Below are 16,392 nucleotides of genomic sequence, written 5' to 3' on the forward strand. Positions count from 1 at the left end.
AAAAAGTACAGGTGATGCTTATATTTAATCTGGCTATTTTGGCTTGAAATCAGATGTCTTGGGGTGAGTTTCTGAGTGATGTAAATGTCACTGTGAATAGCCATCTCAAGAGAGGGAGGGAGCCATTGGATGTAGCTTCTTACCTGAGATGCCACTGTGTTTGCAGGTGATGATTTCTGGTACCGTGCTGTCGTTCTGGCGGCCTCAGAGACGGAGGTGAAGGTGATCTACGCAGACTACGGCAACGTTGAAACTCTGCCTCCTTGCAGAGTGCAGCCCATCTCCGCCAGCCACCTGCAGCTTCCCTTCCAAATTATTAAATGTTCATTCGAAGGTAGACAGTGCAGTCCCTTTCCAATTTGGGTGTCTCGGGCTTGGTTTTTTGTTTTTGTTTTTGTCTTTCCCTGTTTGTTTTATAGCTCTGAGTCTAAATCAAATGGATATTTCAAGTGTAACTGCCCGGATTTCTAAATACCAAGGAGAGTTTACAAAGAATACCATCTTTTATACTTTTTTTCATTCTCACAAAACTATATTCAGTTGGTGCATCTTTTTTTGCAGATAGTTTCAGAGTATCAAGGTTCAGAAATTGTTTTGCCCCAGGTTGTGAAACTGGTGAGTTTCAGGGCAACGATGACCAGGGGTCATCTGGCCACTCATAAGGAGGTCTTTCCTCTCTGTCATTAGAGACTGGTGACATTCGGTGACACTGTCTTTGGCTACCTTCTTGTACAGGTTATTATCTGTATATATTCAGTTCTTCACTTGGAATATATATGAAGTGAACTGAAGTACTAAAGTAGAGTTTTACTCTCCTGATTTCTTTACCCAAAGGTGCGTGCGCACAGGTAACAACACACCGATGGCCGCAGAGTCTGCTTTTTGCCTCGGAGGGTTGGAAAATTATTATTGCTTTCTTCTCCTGTTTGAATGTGTGGCCGTGAAGGCAGTCATTTGTCTGTTTTGGCTCTGTAGGCCTAGACTAGTGCTTGACACATGATAGGGATCAGTGAATGTTTATTAAGTAACTTTGTTCTTTTTCTAATGAAACAAACAGCAGTAGTACATCACAGCACACTTAACCCTAGCTAAAACCAGCAAGCCTTTTTCTTACTGTCCTTAGATGATTTATCTAAATATTACCTTTTTAAAGGGACTTGAACGTTAACTCTAATATTTATTTTTTCCCCAGGACTGATGGAATTGAATGGAAGCTGTTCTCACTTAGTAATAGAGCTACTGAAAAGTTTCATGTTGAACCAGAACGTGCTGCTGTCTGTGAAGGGGATCACTGAGAATGTCCACACCGTGTCGGTGGAGAAATGTTCTGAGAACGGGGCCGTCAGGGTGACGGATAAGCTGGTGATGTGTGGGCTGGCAAAAAACGCCACATCTAAAAAGCAAAATGCTGTAGACAAAGGTATTTGTTCCAGACTCAGCCATAAGTGTAACTGCAATTAAGAGCAGAGGTGGTCATTTTAATTGACCTGATCTTTCCTTCCTCCTGGTGGCCACACTCCTGTCAGCCTCCTTCTTTATAAATCCAGTGCCAGGGCTCCAGTTCCTGCTGCTGCCTCAAAGGAACCTTCCAGATGCAGCAGGCCTGCCAGTCCAGACTTGCCTGAGATTAGGCTCAGCAACATCGTCAGTAGAATTGGTACCAGGAACTTCAGAAATGTCAAGCATTCCAAGTTACTTCCAAATTACTTTTGATCCTGATCAAAGTGAGGAAAACTCATATTTTGGGGATAGGATGTTACATTTCGTAAGATAATGGTTTGGCAGGCCTGCTCTCGACCAGAAAGAGAGATCACATAAGTGGTAGGTGGAAGACCTAAAACGTTAGACATACGGGCATTAATTTAGTGAAATCCAGGACACAGTGACGGGTAAGATGAAAGCCCAGATGAAAAGTTAATTGATCAGGTCCTTTGTGGTTGGAACCCGTGGCTGAGGGGCAGGTCCGCATGTGTTTGGACTCCAGGTTTTTTGTTTATGTCCTGCGTATGTGACCTAATGGCTTTTTGTATTTGCCTTTAGAAAAGACGAACAGGATGAATTGCTGCTGCTCAGAATTACAGAAACAAGTGCGTTCACTTTCCTTTGAGTGACATTATCCTGCTCACGTTTTTGAGAAATTAAATAATACTACTTTTTCTTCATCCATAGGTTGAAAAACATGAACAGATTCTTCTCTTCCTCTTAGACAACCCAACCAATCAAAATAAATTTATTGAAATGAAGAAACTGTTACAAAGCTGAGTAAGTAACATTTGGTTACTTTTGCCTCTTCCGTCACCATCGGAATTCAGTGAGGTGTTCCCGGCACGTGCTCCGGGTCGAGCTGCCGGAGTGGAACAGGTCTCTCTGGGAGGCCGTGTCTCCCTTTGTGACCTAAGGCTCTGCAGTCTGCTGGTCATGTCTTTGCTGTCTTCCTGAGCCTCGCTTCCTTTAACACTACGAACGAACCTGAGTCCAGGGTTGTTCAGGTTGTAGCCCCCTCTCCGCGGGGGGGTTGACTTTTGAGAGTGCTCGTGTTGATATGTGGAGGGGCTGGTGGAGATCGTCGTGAGGGAAGGTAGCCTGAAGTCCTTCGTGTCCCGGTGTGAGACTAACTCTCGCTTGAGCCCATGGCTGTGACGACGCTGAGCACTTTTTGTGAGGAGGACATAAGGGGTCGAGAGTGGAAGAGAAGCCGCACTGACGGTGTGTTACATTTCAAAACAAAACGTGCTCTCTTGGCTCTGGTGATTGTGGTGGCTCAAAGACACCGTTGGTGAGTTTGAAACACTAGTTCCCCTCTAATTGTCCCCTGCTAGTCCCCTGTTACTGTTAGGGATCTTTTGTTCTAAGATGGCCCTCAGAAATTATTGTACTTTATGATCAGTAAATGGCCAGTTAGCACTTCTGATCAAAATGAAGTCTTTATCACTTTGAGTCAATAGAATTCCAGCCACAAGGAAAGGGCTTTGACTTAATACATCAGACTGCAAGTGCAGCTGTATCAGACCTGTTGCAAGCAGCTCCTGCTGGTCTCTCTGCCGGTCTGTGCGTCATGAGAGCCTCAGGTCAGGACCTGCTGGGCCCACTGGTCTGTTTCTGTTCCTAAGAAAGTATGACCCAGTTCTCAGGTGAATGTCTTCAGGGCAGGGTCAACCGTGTTGATGTACACTGTAATGATTTATTTCCATTACAAGTTCTGGTTTATTATGTTTTTTTACATTTGCTAATCTATTTTTATATTTTTATAGTTTACATTTAGCAAGTGCTTTTTATTTTTTTAGTATATTTTATTGATATGCCATTACAGTTGTTCCATTCTTTTCTCCCCCTCCATCCTGCACATCCCCTCCATCAAGCATGCCCCCCGCCCCCCTTAATTCACATCCATGGGTCGTACATACAAGTTCTTTGGCTTCTCCATTTCTTATACTGTTCTTAGCCTCCCCCTGTCTGTTTTTTACCTACCAGCTATTCTTCTTATTCCCTGTACCTTTTCCCTCCATTCTCCCCCTCCCCCTCCAAACTGATAACCCTCTGTATGATCTCCATTTCTGTGATTCTTTTCCTGTTCTAGTTGTTTGCTTAGTTTTTGTTTTTAGGTTCAGTTGTTGATACTTGTGAGTTCATTGTCATTTTACTGTTCATAGTCTTGGATCTTCTTTTTCTTAGATAAGTTCCTTTAACATTTCATATAATAAGGGCTTGGTGATGATGAACTCCTTTAACTTGACTGTATTTGGGAGGCACTTTATCTGCCCTTTCATTCTAAATGACAGCTTTGCTGGATTGAGTCATCCTAGATGTAGGTCCTTGCCTTTCATGACTTTGACTACTTCCTTCTAGCCCCTTCTTGCCTATAAGGATTCTTTGGAGAAATCAGCTTATAGTCTTACGGGAACTCCTTTGTAGTAACTGTGTCCTTTCCTCTTACTGCTTTCAAGATTCTTCCCTTATCTTTAATCTTAGGTAATATGATTATGAGGTGCCTTGGTGTGTTTCTGTTTGGATCCAACTTCTTTGAGATTCTGAACATTCTAGGCTTGCACGTCTAGTTTCTTGCCCTTCCTCTTCCCCTTCTGGCACCCCTATGATTCAGATGTTAGAACTCTTAAAGTTGTCCCAGAGATTCCTCAGTCTCTCATTTTTTTTTGAATTCTCGTTTCTTCATTCTGTTCTGGTTGGATGTTTGTTTCTTCCTTTTGTTCTAAATTGTTGATTTGAGTCCTGGTTTCTTGCCTTCACTGTTGGTTTCCTGTGTATTTTTCCTTATTGGGCTTTGTATAGCCTATTTCATAGATTTCATAGACTTCGTATAATCTGTCTCATAGATTGAGGAACATGCAGTGACGGAACTTCTGCAGTTTTGTGCTAATGCCAGTGACGTTAACTTGTATGTGGTTTTACTTTTTCTCTGTGTAATGGGCCTCTTTTCATGAAGAGGGTGGGAGTGCTTACACACACATCTTCAGATGGAACCTGTGTTTTCTGTTCTTTCTGAATAAACTGAAGCTTATAAAACCACGTAAAGCATAGTAGTTGAACCAGCTTTTTCCCTACTTTGGTAATACATACATATTTTGTCTGCATTTGAGTACAGTGTAATAATACTTTATTTGGGGGCAGTGCCTTATTTTAAAAGAACTTTTACATCTAGTCACATAGTTTACCTTCACAATACCCTTGAAAAGAAAGTACGACTCCATTTTATAGGGGAGGAGGTTGAAGCCCAGAGAGATTGAATGGCAGCCCACAAATCACACACACAGATGGGGAAAGCTGAGTTCTCTCTACTGCCCCCTGCTGCTCACCTGCCTGCTGTGCTGCAGTATCTGTTTAGCACTTTTCTGAAGGGGGTGAGACTGGGTTATATTATTAGAAAAGATTGCGTATGTGGGTACTTAAGCATATTTCCTTTGTTCCAGTGGAAATTTAGTTGACTGTTTAGTACTTTAAGTTTTTCTTCCTAGAGAGAGAAAATGTGTTTTAAATTTGTTTCGTCATCTGGGGAGAGATTTGTTTTAATTTGTGAGTAACTATAAAATTGCTCTACTAGGAGTGATGTGTTGGTGAGAACATAAAATTCTGTAACCTTTTGCTCAAAAGTGATAAGTAAGTACTTCAGCATACAAGTTAACGTAAACTAATAGTATCTGTGAAGGCGGGTGTGAACAGCTGTGTTTTATGTTGTGAAGGGGAGTTCCGGCAGCCGTCATGACCACAGTAGCACTGCTGTGGGGGTTTTAATGGGCAGCTCTGATGTGTGTCATTTCAGTTAAAAGTAAATGGCTTGCTTGCATTGACACTTAACATAGAAATTAAGAACCGCGGTGACCGAGTTTTTGTACGCGGCGTAATGATAGTTGACTTTTCTCTTTCAGAAGCAGTCTTCTGGAGATACACACTCAGGAGCCAGGACGCGGTGAAGGCTAGACTCGGGGGAGAGGGGACAGCGGCCCGTGTTTTCATTTCTGGAACTGTTTCTCTTTGATGATCTTTGCGCCTCCACTTTTGTTTGCTCACTACTCTTCCGCTAGGGCGGGGAGTTTTATTTTCTTCCTCTAAGTTCTTCCAGATAAATAAGCCTGGCATAAAAGATTCCAAACTCATGGGAATACCAGGAAGGGATACGCAGGGGCTCTCTACTGTATATATAACTTTTTATTGTGTAAAAGTACTGAAGAAAATAGGACTCCATGTTCATGATGGATAAATGTAGGTGATAGATACACAAGCTTTATTATTTTTTGGACTTTTGTGTGTGTTTGTAATATTTCATAATAAAATACACCCTGCTCCCCACTCTCATCATTTGCCTCTTGCCCGTAATAAACATTCTTGGTTTGTGTTGCTCCAGTCTCTGCTGCTCTTTCCCTGTGCGTGAGGTCGTCCACCACCTGCTGTCCTTCGTGACTTGGCTCACATTGCCTTTGGCCGTGGGGTATGACCTTAGGCAGAGAGCCTGTCCTTGGGCAGAGAGTCTGTCCTTGGGCATGGAGTCTGAACTTGGGCCAAGAGTCTGTCCTGGGGCAGAGAGCCTGTCCTTGGGCATGGAGTCTGACCTTGGGCTTTGGACCACTCCAGCTGGGGAAAGAACTTCTTTCTGTCCTTGCTATCCTTACCCTTTCAGATATGTAACTACTTAGATTTTTTATTATAGATAGAATTCGCCATCCAACCTGCCATTTTCTGAAGTATAAACAGTTAACAATTTAAGTTAAAAATTTAAGAGCACATATTTTTCTTAAAGCACATAATACTAAATTCTCCTAAACTCACATGTGCACAGTTACAGGCCAGCTGACCTATTCTGTCAGCCCCTGCGTTTCTGTCTGGGAATTTTTCCATAATTTGAAGTACCAGCCTGTCCTGTGACAACCTAAGGACATGTTTTCACAACTCAGAGAAGAGACTTCAAAGACTTTGCTGTTGCTGCTGTTTCTCCCGAGCGTGTGCGTCAGCTGGCCTGTTGGAGTGAATGGGATCTTCGTGTGAGAGTTGCACAAACATGATGTGCCCACGTGACAAGCGTTTACCCTGCTTTGCCCGGCACGACCCCCTCACTTCGCAGCCAGGTTCCTCCTGTTCTCGTCACCAGCATTTCGCTCCCTTCCCTTCCTACCTGTGCATTCCAGGGGCCCTGGGTGCGTGGTTTGTTCATTCTCTGTTCTATTCCAGCCGCAGTGAAAATGCAGAGGAAAACCACAGAATCACAAAATTTGCCTTTTTATTCTGGAGAATGAGGGAAGCAAGTCAAAGAACACACAAAAAACCTAAGTCAGAGTTCCTCCTAGTCCAAGGCATTATATGGAAATTTGAATACAAACATGGAGTTTAGTGTTGTTCGGTGGTTCAGTTATGTGCCTTGTTCCCAAGAAGAACTAATAAAGTCTAGCACTGGTCTCACAGAGAGAAGAATTAAATGTCTCCTAGATTAACTCCACATATTAAATACCAGGCCGCCAGGTCTTTATTTCTGAGTAGATTTAAGACTTTCCTCTGTTAACATGAATTTCCCAAATATTTAGTGAACTCCAGCCATGTGCCTGACAGTGTGTGGTAGGTGCTGTGTTGATCATTTGATAGGACATATGGCCCGTCATACCTGCCAGTCCCTCATAATACCTGGTTCAGTCGTAGATAATAAGTTGACTAGGGCTGAAAACAAATAGCCAAAGGAACAGATTATTTCTTGGTAGAGGCCGTGTAAGTATGAGACAAATCAGTTTCATTTTGCCAGGGGAGAGAGTCCTGTCACGGATCAAACGGTGGCCAGGAATTGATGGGAAAGACGTTCGCCGTGCCTTTTCTTTTGCTAGAGTTCTTTTGGTGCAGCTAGAAATGTAAAAGGCTCAAAACTGCGTGTGAGGGTGGTGGATACTGTGCAGCTGAGCTCTCCTGCTACACAATGTGTACTCCAGAAAACCAGTACCATGCGGGTCCTTACCAGCGGGCCCCAAACTACCGAATTCCGAATTCTGGGGCAGGAATGAGGTCACTGAGAGGTGAGCTCCTGGGAGGCCTCCAGCCCAGAGCGAGGGACCACTTGTGTTCCCAGTGGGCTCGCCACCAGCACAGCTGCTGCCTGGATTTGGCAGACTGAGCTCCTGGGGACAAGCCAAAGTGCCACCTGGGCTGCTCACCAGTGCAGGTGGTTCTGTAGCCAGCCCGGCACCCACGCAGCGCTTACTCCCCAAACACAAAGGGTTCTCAAGGGCAGTTTTTGTTTTGTTTTTCCAGATGAAAGGAATTGGAGGGCAGCCTGTGGCTCCAAACCTGAGTTAAGAAAGAGCGGTAGGATGACTTCGCCGGCTGGCATCAAAGCGAGGTTCAGTTCCAGCAGGACGGGGGCTGCCTGCTGGGGGTGAGAGCTGGGGGTGAGAGCCGAGGGAGGCTCACACAGAGAGACCACACTTCCTCAACTGCCCCAAACCTGCTCACATCACCCGCTGGGCACTGTGGTCTGACTTCCCTAGGAAGGTTCTTGATTCTAGGCGTTAGCTTTCCAGTGACCTCCTAAAATTGGTTTCATCTAAGGCTTTAGCTGCCCAGCCTCAGCCATTTTCCTGTGCTTTTTTTTACGTTTCAACCTTGAAGTGAGATAACTGTTTGATGAGGAGGTGCCCACCTCTTTTTTTTAAGGTTTTATTTATTTTTTAGAGAGGCGAAGGGAAGGAGAAGGAGGTAGAACATTGCTAGGTTGCCTCCTGCATGCCCCCAAACAGGGACCACAACCCAGGCATGTGCCCTGACTGGAAATCGAACCGGCAACCCTTTGGTTCACAGGCCGGCCCTCAACCCACTGAGCCACACCAGCCAGAGCGTGCCCACCTCTCGTGATACAAGACTTCCAGGAAATGAGATGGACTGTGAGGTTTGTTGTAGGTCAGGCAGAAGCCTACTCTGCCGCCTCCAAGGGTGCACCCAAACTCTCCTCAAAATACATCCAACAGAGGCGTGTGCGAAGGCGTACACATGCATGAAAACTAAAGATACAAAGTTCGGCAGTGTCAACAGTTTGAAGTGGAGTGCTGATCCGGTTTTGGGTGTTGATAGAATGACTAACATGTTACCCAAGTCTTTGCCTTGTAGACATTCCATGTTTACTTGATTTGGCCAGAAAGCATCACATTTTCCCAAGGCACATCCAGTAAGATCTGGTGCATAATTACTCTGTTTAAAGGAGTTGGGGTGTATGCTTTAGCCCTTAGACAAATTGGTGCCAAGCCCATACCAAAGGGGCTTCAGCTTCAAGATGGCAGTATTTCTGTTCCTTGTGTCTGTGCCCCTTCTGTCCCCCCTCCTACACCCACGTCTCCAATTTTGGCTCTGGCTTAATCTGGAGCAGTTTAGATTCAGGCCCTTTGTTTTCTCTGGGATGGTTTTTTTTGCCACCTATGGTTCATTGTTTCCTGTTCTTTTCTTTCTCAACAAGAAATTGACAACTGGAAATCCACAACTTTGGCACCTCTGTTTTGTACCCCACTTTGGGCCTTCCTCATTTGGGGGACTGGATACAAACAATTTGAATGGGACTTCCACAGAGTTGGGAACCATTGTACCCAACAACCTTTAATGTTACAGGCCAGGAAAGTGAGCATTAGAAAATGAAGCATCTTTTCTCTGCCATGAAGCCAGTAGTCAAGAGAGCCGAACGGGGCCACCGGGGCCCCCTTGTCTCTGAAGCGGTGGTCCTTCCACTACACGGGGTTCCCTGCTGCGTGCAGCTGAGTGCTGTCATCTCCACTGACCTCCGCGTGTAATTCAGAGTCACCTTCACGCCTGTGTGTTTACCACTGAGACCTGCCATCCAGGGAAACTCATGAAGGAGTCACATTTTAAAGGGGCTCTTACTGTGTAGAGTGACTAGATACTGGGGCTGCAAAGATGAGCAAGGAAAGTCCTTGGAAGCAATGGGTTCACAGCGCAAGCCTTTTGGGGTAAAGATTCTTCACGGTGACTTTATTTTTTAGATTTCTGCAAATCACAAAGGAGGGGTTGCTGTGGATGATAATTGCAGCTGCCCATCTTCAGATAAAGAGCCCCTGCCCCAGGTGGTCTCCCCCCACTACGCACCACCCTCCAGAGCCCCCACCTTTCCTGCCTCCCCACGTGCATACAAGATGGACAGACCTGACGGGCCCCTGGACAGGTGGATGATTCTTCGACATGGAGTTTGAAGCACCGGGTCTCTCCACCTGAGTTTCATCTTTTAGTTACTAACCGTGGAATGAGAATGTAATTTGCCACCAGTGGAAGATGTCAAGCTGTCAGAAACATCTAGCATTGAAATCTGGCTTCCCTAAGGTAGACCTGATTAGGCAAAGTCGTTCAGAGAAATGTCAACAGCCAATCACGCCAGGTGGGCTGTGAAATCTCCCCCCTACGGGGACGCCAGAGCTGCCACTCTCACAACCGTGCTCCTGCCGAGAGCAGCACGGCTGTCACCGGCATGTGGTTCCCGATCACTGAAACTGTGGCTCATCCAAACGGAGATGGCAGTACATGTACATTACCACAGAATTCAAAAGTTGTAAAATACCTCTATCATGTTTACACACAGGTATTGGGGATCAACTGCGTTGATATTAAAATTAAATGCACTCTTCCCTCCCTTTTCAAACGGGGCTACCAGAACATTTAAAATCACCCAAGTAGCTTGCATCACGTTTCTGTGGGCCAGGACCATCAGAGGCAGAGACCACGCCTCCCCCCCACCCCCAGCAGTTAGCCCGCCGGCAAGTTCCCCCTGGCACAGGGGCTCCTGCTTTACTGAAGCTGCTCTGGCAATGTCGGAAGAGTTGGAAACCAGCTGAGAAACACAGGCGGAAAGGAAACGTTTTTCCAATCTCTTTTAAAAGGAAAGGTGTAAAAACAAGAAAACCATTATTAGCCTAGCAGACTGACATTTACAAGAATAATAGGAAGGGCACAGGGAAAAGGAAGCGGCAATCTTCCTGGAGGGCAATTTAATAATATCTAAATATCTAATATCTAAAGCCTTAAACTGCATGTACCCAACAGACTACACGTTTACCTTCTTGCAGTCTGAGTAATGGAGTAAAAAGCACAAATGTCTAATTGCATGTTTAAAATTAAAAGTTAATGTTTGACAACAGCAGATTAAGCACGTTGGAACAAGAGGTGCTAAAAATCAGAAAGGTGCTCAAGAGGGAAGCGGAAAGCTGGTTGTGAGACAGTCTGTGTGGAATGAATTTAAAGACGGAACATTTTTATGTAAGTAGACACTGGAGGGATATACACCATAATATTAACAGTGATTATCACTGGGTGGTGGAATAGGTGTGGGTTTTCGACCCGCTTGCTGGTGTTTATTTATTTATTTTTTTGTGATAAGCACACATTCTGCAACAGCACCTTTTTGGTGAGTATGAAACCACACAGTACTCAATTTTAGTCACCGTTCATGGGGTGCTTATTATGTATGAGGTCTTGTGCCAGGCGTGGTACGACTTTGCATTGTGGCGTCTGAATGTTAAAAGTCGGGCACCATTTAGGCTTAAACAGGGATATTGGCTAAAAGGCCCGCTAATTACCGCGCAGTTCCAATGATAGGACAGCCAGGTACACAAATGACAATCTCCACGACAAACAGAAACGATGCCAAAGTCAACATTCTCGCCCCAGTCTTGAGCAATAAATCCTGCGGAGTCAACAGCGTGTAGCGCTGCTGCATCGCCTAGAGCCGGGGACCCGCCGCAGGAGTAAGTACCTCCGTTTATTTGCCACCCTCGGCAAAGTCCTTGTTAAAAACACCGGAGGCGCTGCGGGCGGGGTTGCAGAACGCCTGTTGCACCTTCCGCGCCACGTTCTCCGCCTTCCCTCGCTGAGAAATACCGGTGTCCCGTATGGCTCCCACCCCGGGTGCCCCTCCGCGGACCAGCAGCGCCCCCTGGCCCGAGCCGCGCGCGCCCGGGCCCGCAGAGCTGCCCCGGCGTCCGGGTCCCGCCGAGCGCTTCTCGCTGTGCTCCTCCCGGGGAGTCAGAGCCCAGGTTGTCTGCCTGCCGCAGGAGCCCTAGCGCCCGGAACCCCGGTAGCGTGCTCGGAAGGGGCGTGGGTTACTTATACTCGCGCCAGGGGGACGAGCGGTTCGGCCTCCAGTCGCCCCTACGCGAAGAACGGAGACTGCGGCTCCGCGCGGACGCAGCGACGTTGCGGGCTTTGTTCGGCATTGTCTGCGCTCACCTGAGCACTGCCGCCAGGCGCGCGCACCTCTCCGGGCAGCCGGCAGACAACGTCCCGGGGGAAAACGCACGCGGTGCACGCCTCCTTCGGGCTTCCTGGATGCTTTGGGGAGAACTGGCCGTGGTTTTGGGAAGGGGAGCGTAGAGGGTCCCTCAGCGGCCCCTCCCTTGAGTCCCTGGCACTGGAGCATCGGGCTGAGGGGCAAAAACTGCAGGTAAGGGGTTAGGGGCTCGGTGGTTGCCGGTGGAGGAGGGAACTTACATATTAAACCTGAGCTGCGCGCAGCAGTCACAGAAGGAGTTTGTCTTCTGAATCAAGGCTTGGGGGACATGCCCAAGCCACGCAACCCCCTCCCCCGTTACGGAGCATCTGCAGGTGTTACAGATACTCCAGTGCAGTTTTTCCCAGTGCCCCCCATGGAAGTCTCTGCAAGCAGAGCCCAAGTTGGGCCTGCTACCTGAGAGACTGGCCCTTGGGCGATGGGTAGTCCTGGGGGCTTGAACTCCATGGTGATTTCCCAAGCTGGGGACAACCCCACCACCATCACCACCTGACCCAACCCTCCTTTCTGCTCCTTCCCAGCCCAGGGCCTGGCCCTTGGCCACCAGCTGGGACCAAGGTAAATAGGAGTGTCTCCAAGTTGCACTTTTAAATTTGCCAGGAGGCCTCTATTTAAAAACATGGTGGGCACCCAGGCAGAAGCAAAGGGGAGAGGGCACCTTGCTGCCCTTTCCTTGTGGAATCAATAGCTGCCCAGCAAAGAGGGGCCTTTCATTGGGGACACCGTGCAGTGTGTTTGGTGTCTTGGAAATGAGTAACTGGAACCTTACAATTTTCAAATTATAAAGCCATTTAGTTAAAAAACAAACTAGAACCCTAGACCCCCTGAGGGTTTTGTAAATTGATGTCTAAAAATTCAAGCTCTGTCTGGCTTCCAGTTTGACATTGTACTAAGAAATGTGAATTTATTGAGAAGAGAGAAGCAACGAGTCAGAAGAGTGAGCGAGGTATCACTGCCATGTACAGTGGCCGTGGGAGTTTGTTTGTAGAGGCTGCTGGCGCCAGTAGCCTGCAGCATGCTCTTCTTGGCTGATGGGGTAACAAAGCGCCACTGAGCACCTTTCCGGGTGGGTTAAGGCCCACTCTCTTCTCTTGTACAAGTCTAGCTCAGAGCCACTTCTTGACTGTATAAGTAAGAATTTCCCAGCCTAGTTCCTGAGGCACGCCCCAGGGCGAGAGGGGAACGTCTCCTTCATCACACCTGTCTGTCTGACCGAAAACCATCTATGACATATTTTCTTTGAATCTGGATTTTGGTCTGCCATACCCGCTACCCACAACAGACCCGGGTCCCCTGGAATGAATCATAGTCGGATGCCCCCTGTCTTTACAGATGAGGAAACTGAGGCCCAGAGAGGGTGGAAGACTGCCCCAGGGCAAATGAAAAGCCTGCCAGGAACTGGGGCTCCTGGGTTTTTGTCGAGATTCATAAAGGGCACAGCCATTAATTGGCAAGTGGTGACCTTGGGTGGGGATAAACTGCTGCTACAAATGTAAAAGCCTTTTGTTAAGAAAGTCCCCACCAGGTTTGCATCTGACAGAGCATTTTCATTGCATTCCCAACAGCAGGGAGGGTGCGGGCACAGGAGAGATGCCTGATAGTTTTCATTGGATAAATGCAACTTCATGCAGTTAGATTAATGGAAGTGTCAGGAACACTAAGAAGTGTTTTAGAACAGTGGTCCTCAAACTCTTGTGTTTCACATATCAGTAAAAAAAGTGTTTTCATTGGGAGGACGAACAGAATAGCTATTTTTTATGGGTTTTATTTCGATTACACTTTGTGTTCAATATTGTTTTAGTTTCAGATGGCTAATTTTTAATTTTATCCCACAATGATATTTTTTAACAGCCCTCCCATGATCTACAAGACTACTGGGGGTCACTTGGGGACCCTGCACAGGGGAGAGTCTGTCGGTGCACAACTCTCACTTCAGCATCACCCCATGCCAGCTCCCAGGGGCAGCTGAATACACTTGCAGTTCTTCCTTTGGCTTCCCCCTTTATCCTCTAAACAGCCCAGACTGCTTATCTTTCCACCTGCAAAATTACTTGCAGGGCTTCCCTGAATGTGATGACTATCTTTGAGCCCCCACGTCCTTTCCTGACCCCAAGTCCCTTCTCTTGAGCTGGACCTCCCTGAGCTCCATGGAGGAGACTTTGCCCTGGCCCAGGGGGCTTGTGCCCTGTGGTCTCAGGTGATCCTGGCAACAACCCTCCTGGGTCAAAGAGAACAGGTGGTGCCACCCCCATTTTTGAGAGAAGGAAATGGAGAGATTGAAGTGAATGAATGTACCAGCGTGACTCATGCTCCAGCTCCTGGTGTTCGATTAGTGCCCTTTGTGTGTCCTCTCTGTCCTGTGCGCTTCTTGTCACAGCCGAGCTGCCTGTAGTCAGACGCTGAGATTGTGGTTCCCCAGCTCTGGGACCTTGGCCCCCAACTCCTCCAAGACCATTTCCATGTATACAAATGGAAATGATCACGTCTACCCTTGGAGTTATGACTGTTTTTTTTTTTTTTTACTTATTTATCTTTAGAGGGGAAGGGAAAGAGAGGGAGAGAAATATCAATGTATGGGTGCCTCTCGTGCGTCTCCTGCTGGGAACTGGCCTACAACCCAGGCATGTGCCCTGACTGGGAATTGAACCGCTATCTTTTGGTTTGCAGGCCCGCACTCAATCCACTGAGCTACACCAGCCAGGGTGGAGTTATGACTCTTGTTACATGAAATTAACATATGCGATCATCATCTTTTACCATCGTACATTTAGAAAGTGTTTTATCAAAAGGAGGGAAGGTCACACACTGTTTTATAGAATCTTTACAACACTGCGTGAGTTTGTGAAACTGAGATTCTCCCCATTTGGCAGCTGACTGAACAGAGGCGGGGAAGCTCTTGCTGGCAGAGTCCCTCTGCTGGTCACAAGCAGAGCGAGGCTGGAATTCAGTCTCTGGACTTCCTGTCCTGTGTGTGTGCCTCCCAGAGTCCCGAGTCAGTGAGTTTGCGTCTCGTGCAACTTAAAGCATTTTCAAAGATCATTAAAACTAACATTAAAACCTCTTTTGGCTAAAAATGATCTCCCAGCAGGTGGGGTGAGTGTGGGATGCTCCTCCGCCTGTCTGCACAGCCCTCTCCCCAACCATCAGGGAAGGCAAACGGCACATTGTCCCTGGTGCTGACTTCTGGTTGTCTCACTCAGGGGTTCTGAAAATTTGTGATTCTTCTAGGGGGAGCCGATTGTTCCCTGAGCTGCTTTTAAAATGCTTTCCCTGCCTCATCAAACTAGAAACATGCTGTCCACTGCCCTAGACTCTGGGCTTGAGCCCAGGTGGACAGGAAAGACGACTGTCTGGCTGTCTGGCTGGAAACTTCTACCTTGATTCTAGTCTTCCGGTTCAGGTGCTGCCTGTTCTGGTGAAGGGCTCAGGTTTCCATCCTGGCCCATTGAAAGGAGGCCGCCAAGCACTAATCTAATATTTGGGATAGGAATTGCATTTTGTAAGGAGGTGGAAGTGGTTTCTTTTTTCACCCTGCACTGACTTCACTTCTGATCACAGGGGAGAGTGCAGGCATTGTCCTGCAAAACTGCCTCTAGCTATTACCGGTCCACCCTGCTTTTTCAAAGGCGGACTTGTTTTGACCCTGGTTTCTTCCTCTATCCGGGGAAGTATAATCCCAGAGTGCAGAGTTTTGTGGTGCCCTGCAGCAAATCCCACTCACCCACTGTCCCCAAATGCCACCAGTGCCGCTTGGAACCAGGATTTGCAGAGAACAGCCAGATGAAGAGATTGGGGCTTGGGGGGCACCTAAATCCATGTGTGAGAGTTGCAGGAGCCAGGGATTAGCATGAGTAATGGAACAGAAAAGAACAAATGTGATGATGGAAGCACTTGTAATGGAAAAGGCTTAACAAGGTGTACCTGGGAGCCAATGGTCTGTGCCCAGCCCCCCCCTCCCGCCCCCCACCTCCCGGGCTGCAGCCTACTCCTGACAGAATGCCGGGAGCTCTGGAAATCTGCCCCTTTGCTGGGGGTGGGGGCTACTGGCAGGTTATTAGCTGGGTGGAAACCTGCCAAAGGGCGGGATTTGGGGAGGCAGACTTTTAATTATACTTCTGTTTCTCCGTCCTGGTTCCCCAGACTCGGGAAGATTGAACAGATCAATCACCCAGAGGCCGGAATGAAGTCCAAGCCTCTTATTGGCATATAACCTGGGGCAAAACACTTAACTGTTCTACATCTCGGTTTTCTCATCTGTGAAATGGGGGGTATACTCTCACTGGCTGACTGTGAGGATTAGGAAAAAGCAGACACAGTAGTTTGGAGCCCAGTAACTTGTTGGTAGTAGCTGTTGGGTTCCATTTTTTAAAAAGTAAAAGTCTTCAGAGGCCTGACTTGCGTGGCTCTGTTGGTGGGGCGCTGTCCTGCAAAGTGGAAAGGTCACTGGCTTGATTCCCCGTCAGGGCACATGCAGAGGCAACCAATTGATGCTTCTCTCCCTCCCTTCCCCTTTTGCTAAAAGTAAATAAAGTTAATCTTTAAAAAAATAAAAAAGGTTTTTAGATATAGGGTTGCATTTAAAATGCCAAATTAGTATGTCAACAAAGTTTTGCTATGTGAGGAGG

General features: G+C 47.2%; 2 protein-coding genes across 4 annotated transcripts in view; both read left to right on the forward strand.

The window, feature by feature from the left end:
• TDRD1 (tudor domain containing 1) overlaps positions 1–5,720 on the forward strand; it is a 36,824-nt gene extending 31,104 nt beyond the window's left edge. Inside the window, exons 23-27 of the mRNA XM_053668663.1 lie at positions 167–334; positions 1,193–1,420; positions 2,041–2,087; positions 2,170–2,262; positions 5,382–5,720. Of these exons, the coding sequence (XP_053524638.1) occupies positions 167–334; positions 1,193–1,420; positions 2,041–2,087; positions 2,170–2,262 (536 nt within the window). The 3' untranslated portion in view covers positions 5,382–5,720. The remainder of the gene's footprint in view (positions 1–166; positions 335–1,192; positions 1,421–2,040; positions 2,088–2,169; positions 2,263–5,381) is intronic.
• Positions 5,721–10,666: 4,946 nt separating this feature from the next.
• Positions 10,667–16,392, forward strand: part of VWA2 (von Willebrand factor A domain containing 2) — a 44,297-nt gene continuing 38,571 nt past the window's right edge. Inside the window, exon 1 of one of the 3 annotated variants that reach the window (XM_053668447.1) lies at positions 10,667–10,737. The gene's annotated coding sequence lies outside the window, so the exon portion shown is untranslated. The other 2 variants (XM_053668446.1, XM_037132843.2) reach the window with 2 other exon arrangements.

Source organism: Artibeus jamaicensis, unplaced genomic scaffold (genome assembly GCF_021234435.1).
Source record: "Artibeus jamaicensis isolate MK-2021 breed Jamaican fruit bat unplaced genomic scaffold, CSHL_Jam_final contig_490, whole genome shotgun sequence".
Classification (NCBI taxonomy): Eukaryota; Metazoa; Chordata; class Mammalia; order Chiroptera; family Phyllostomidae; genus Artibeus; species Artibeus jamaicensis.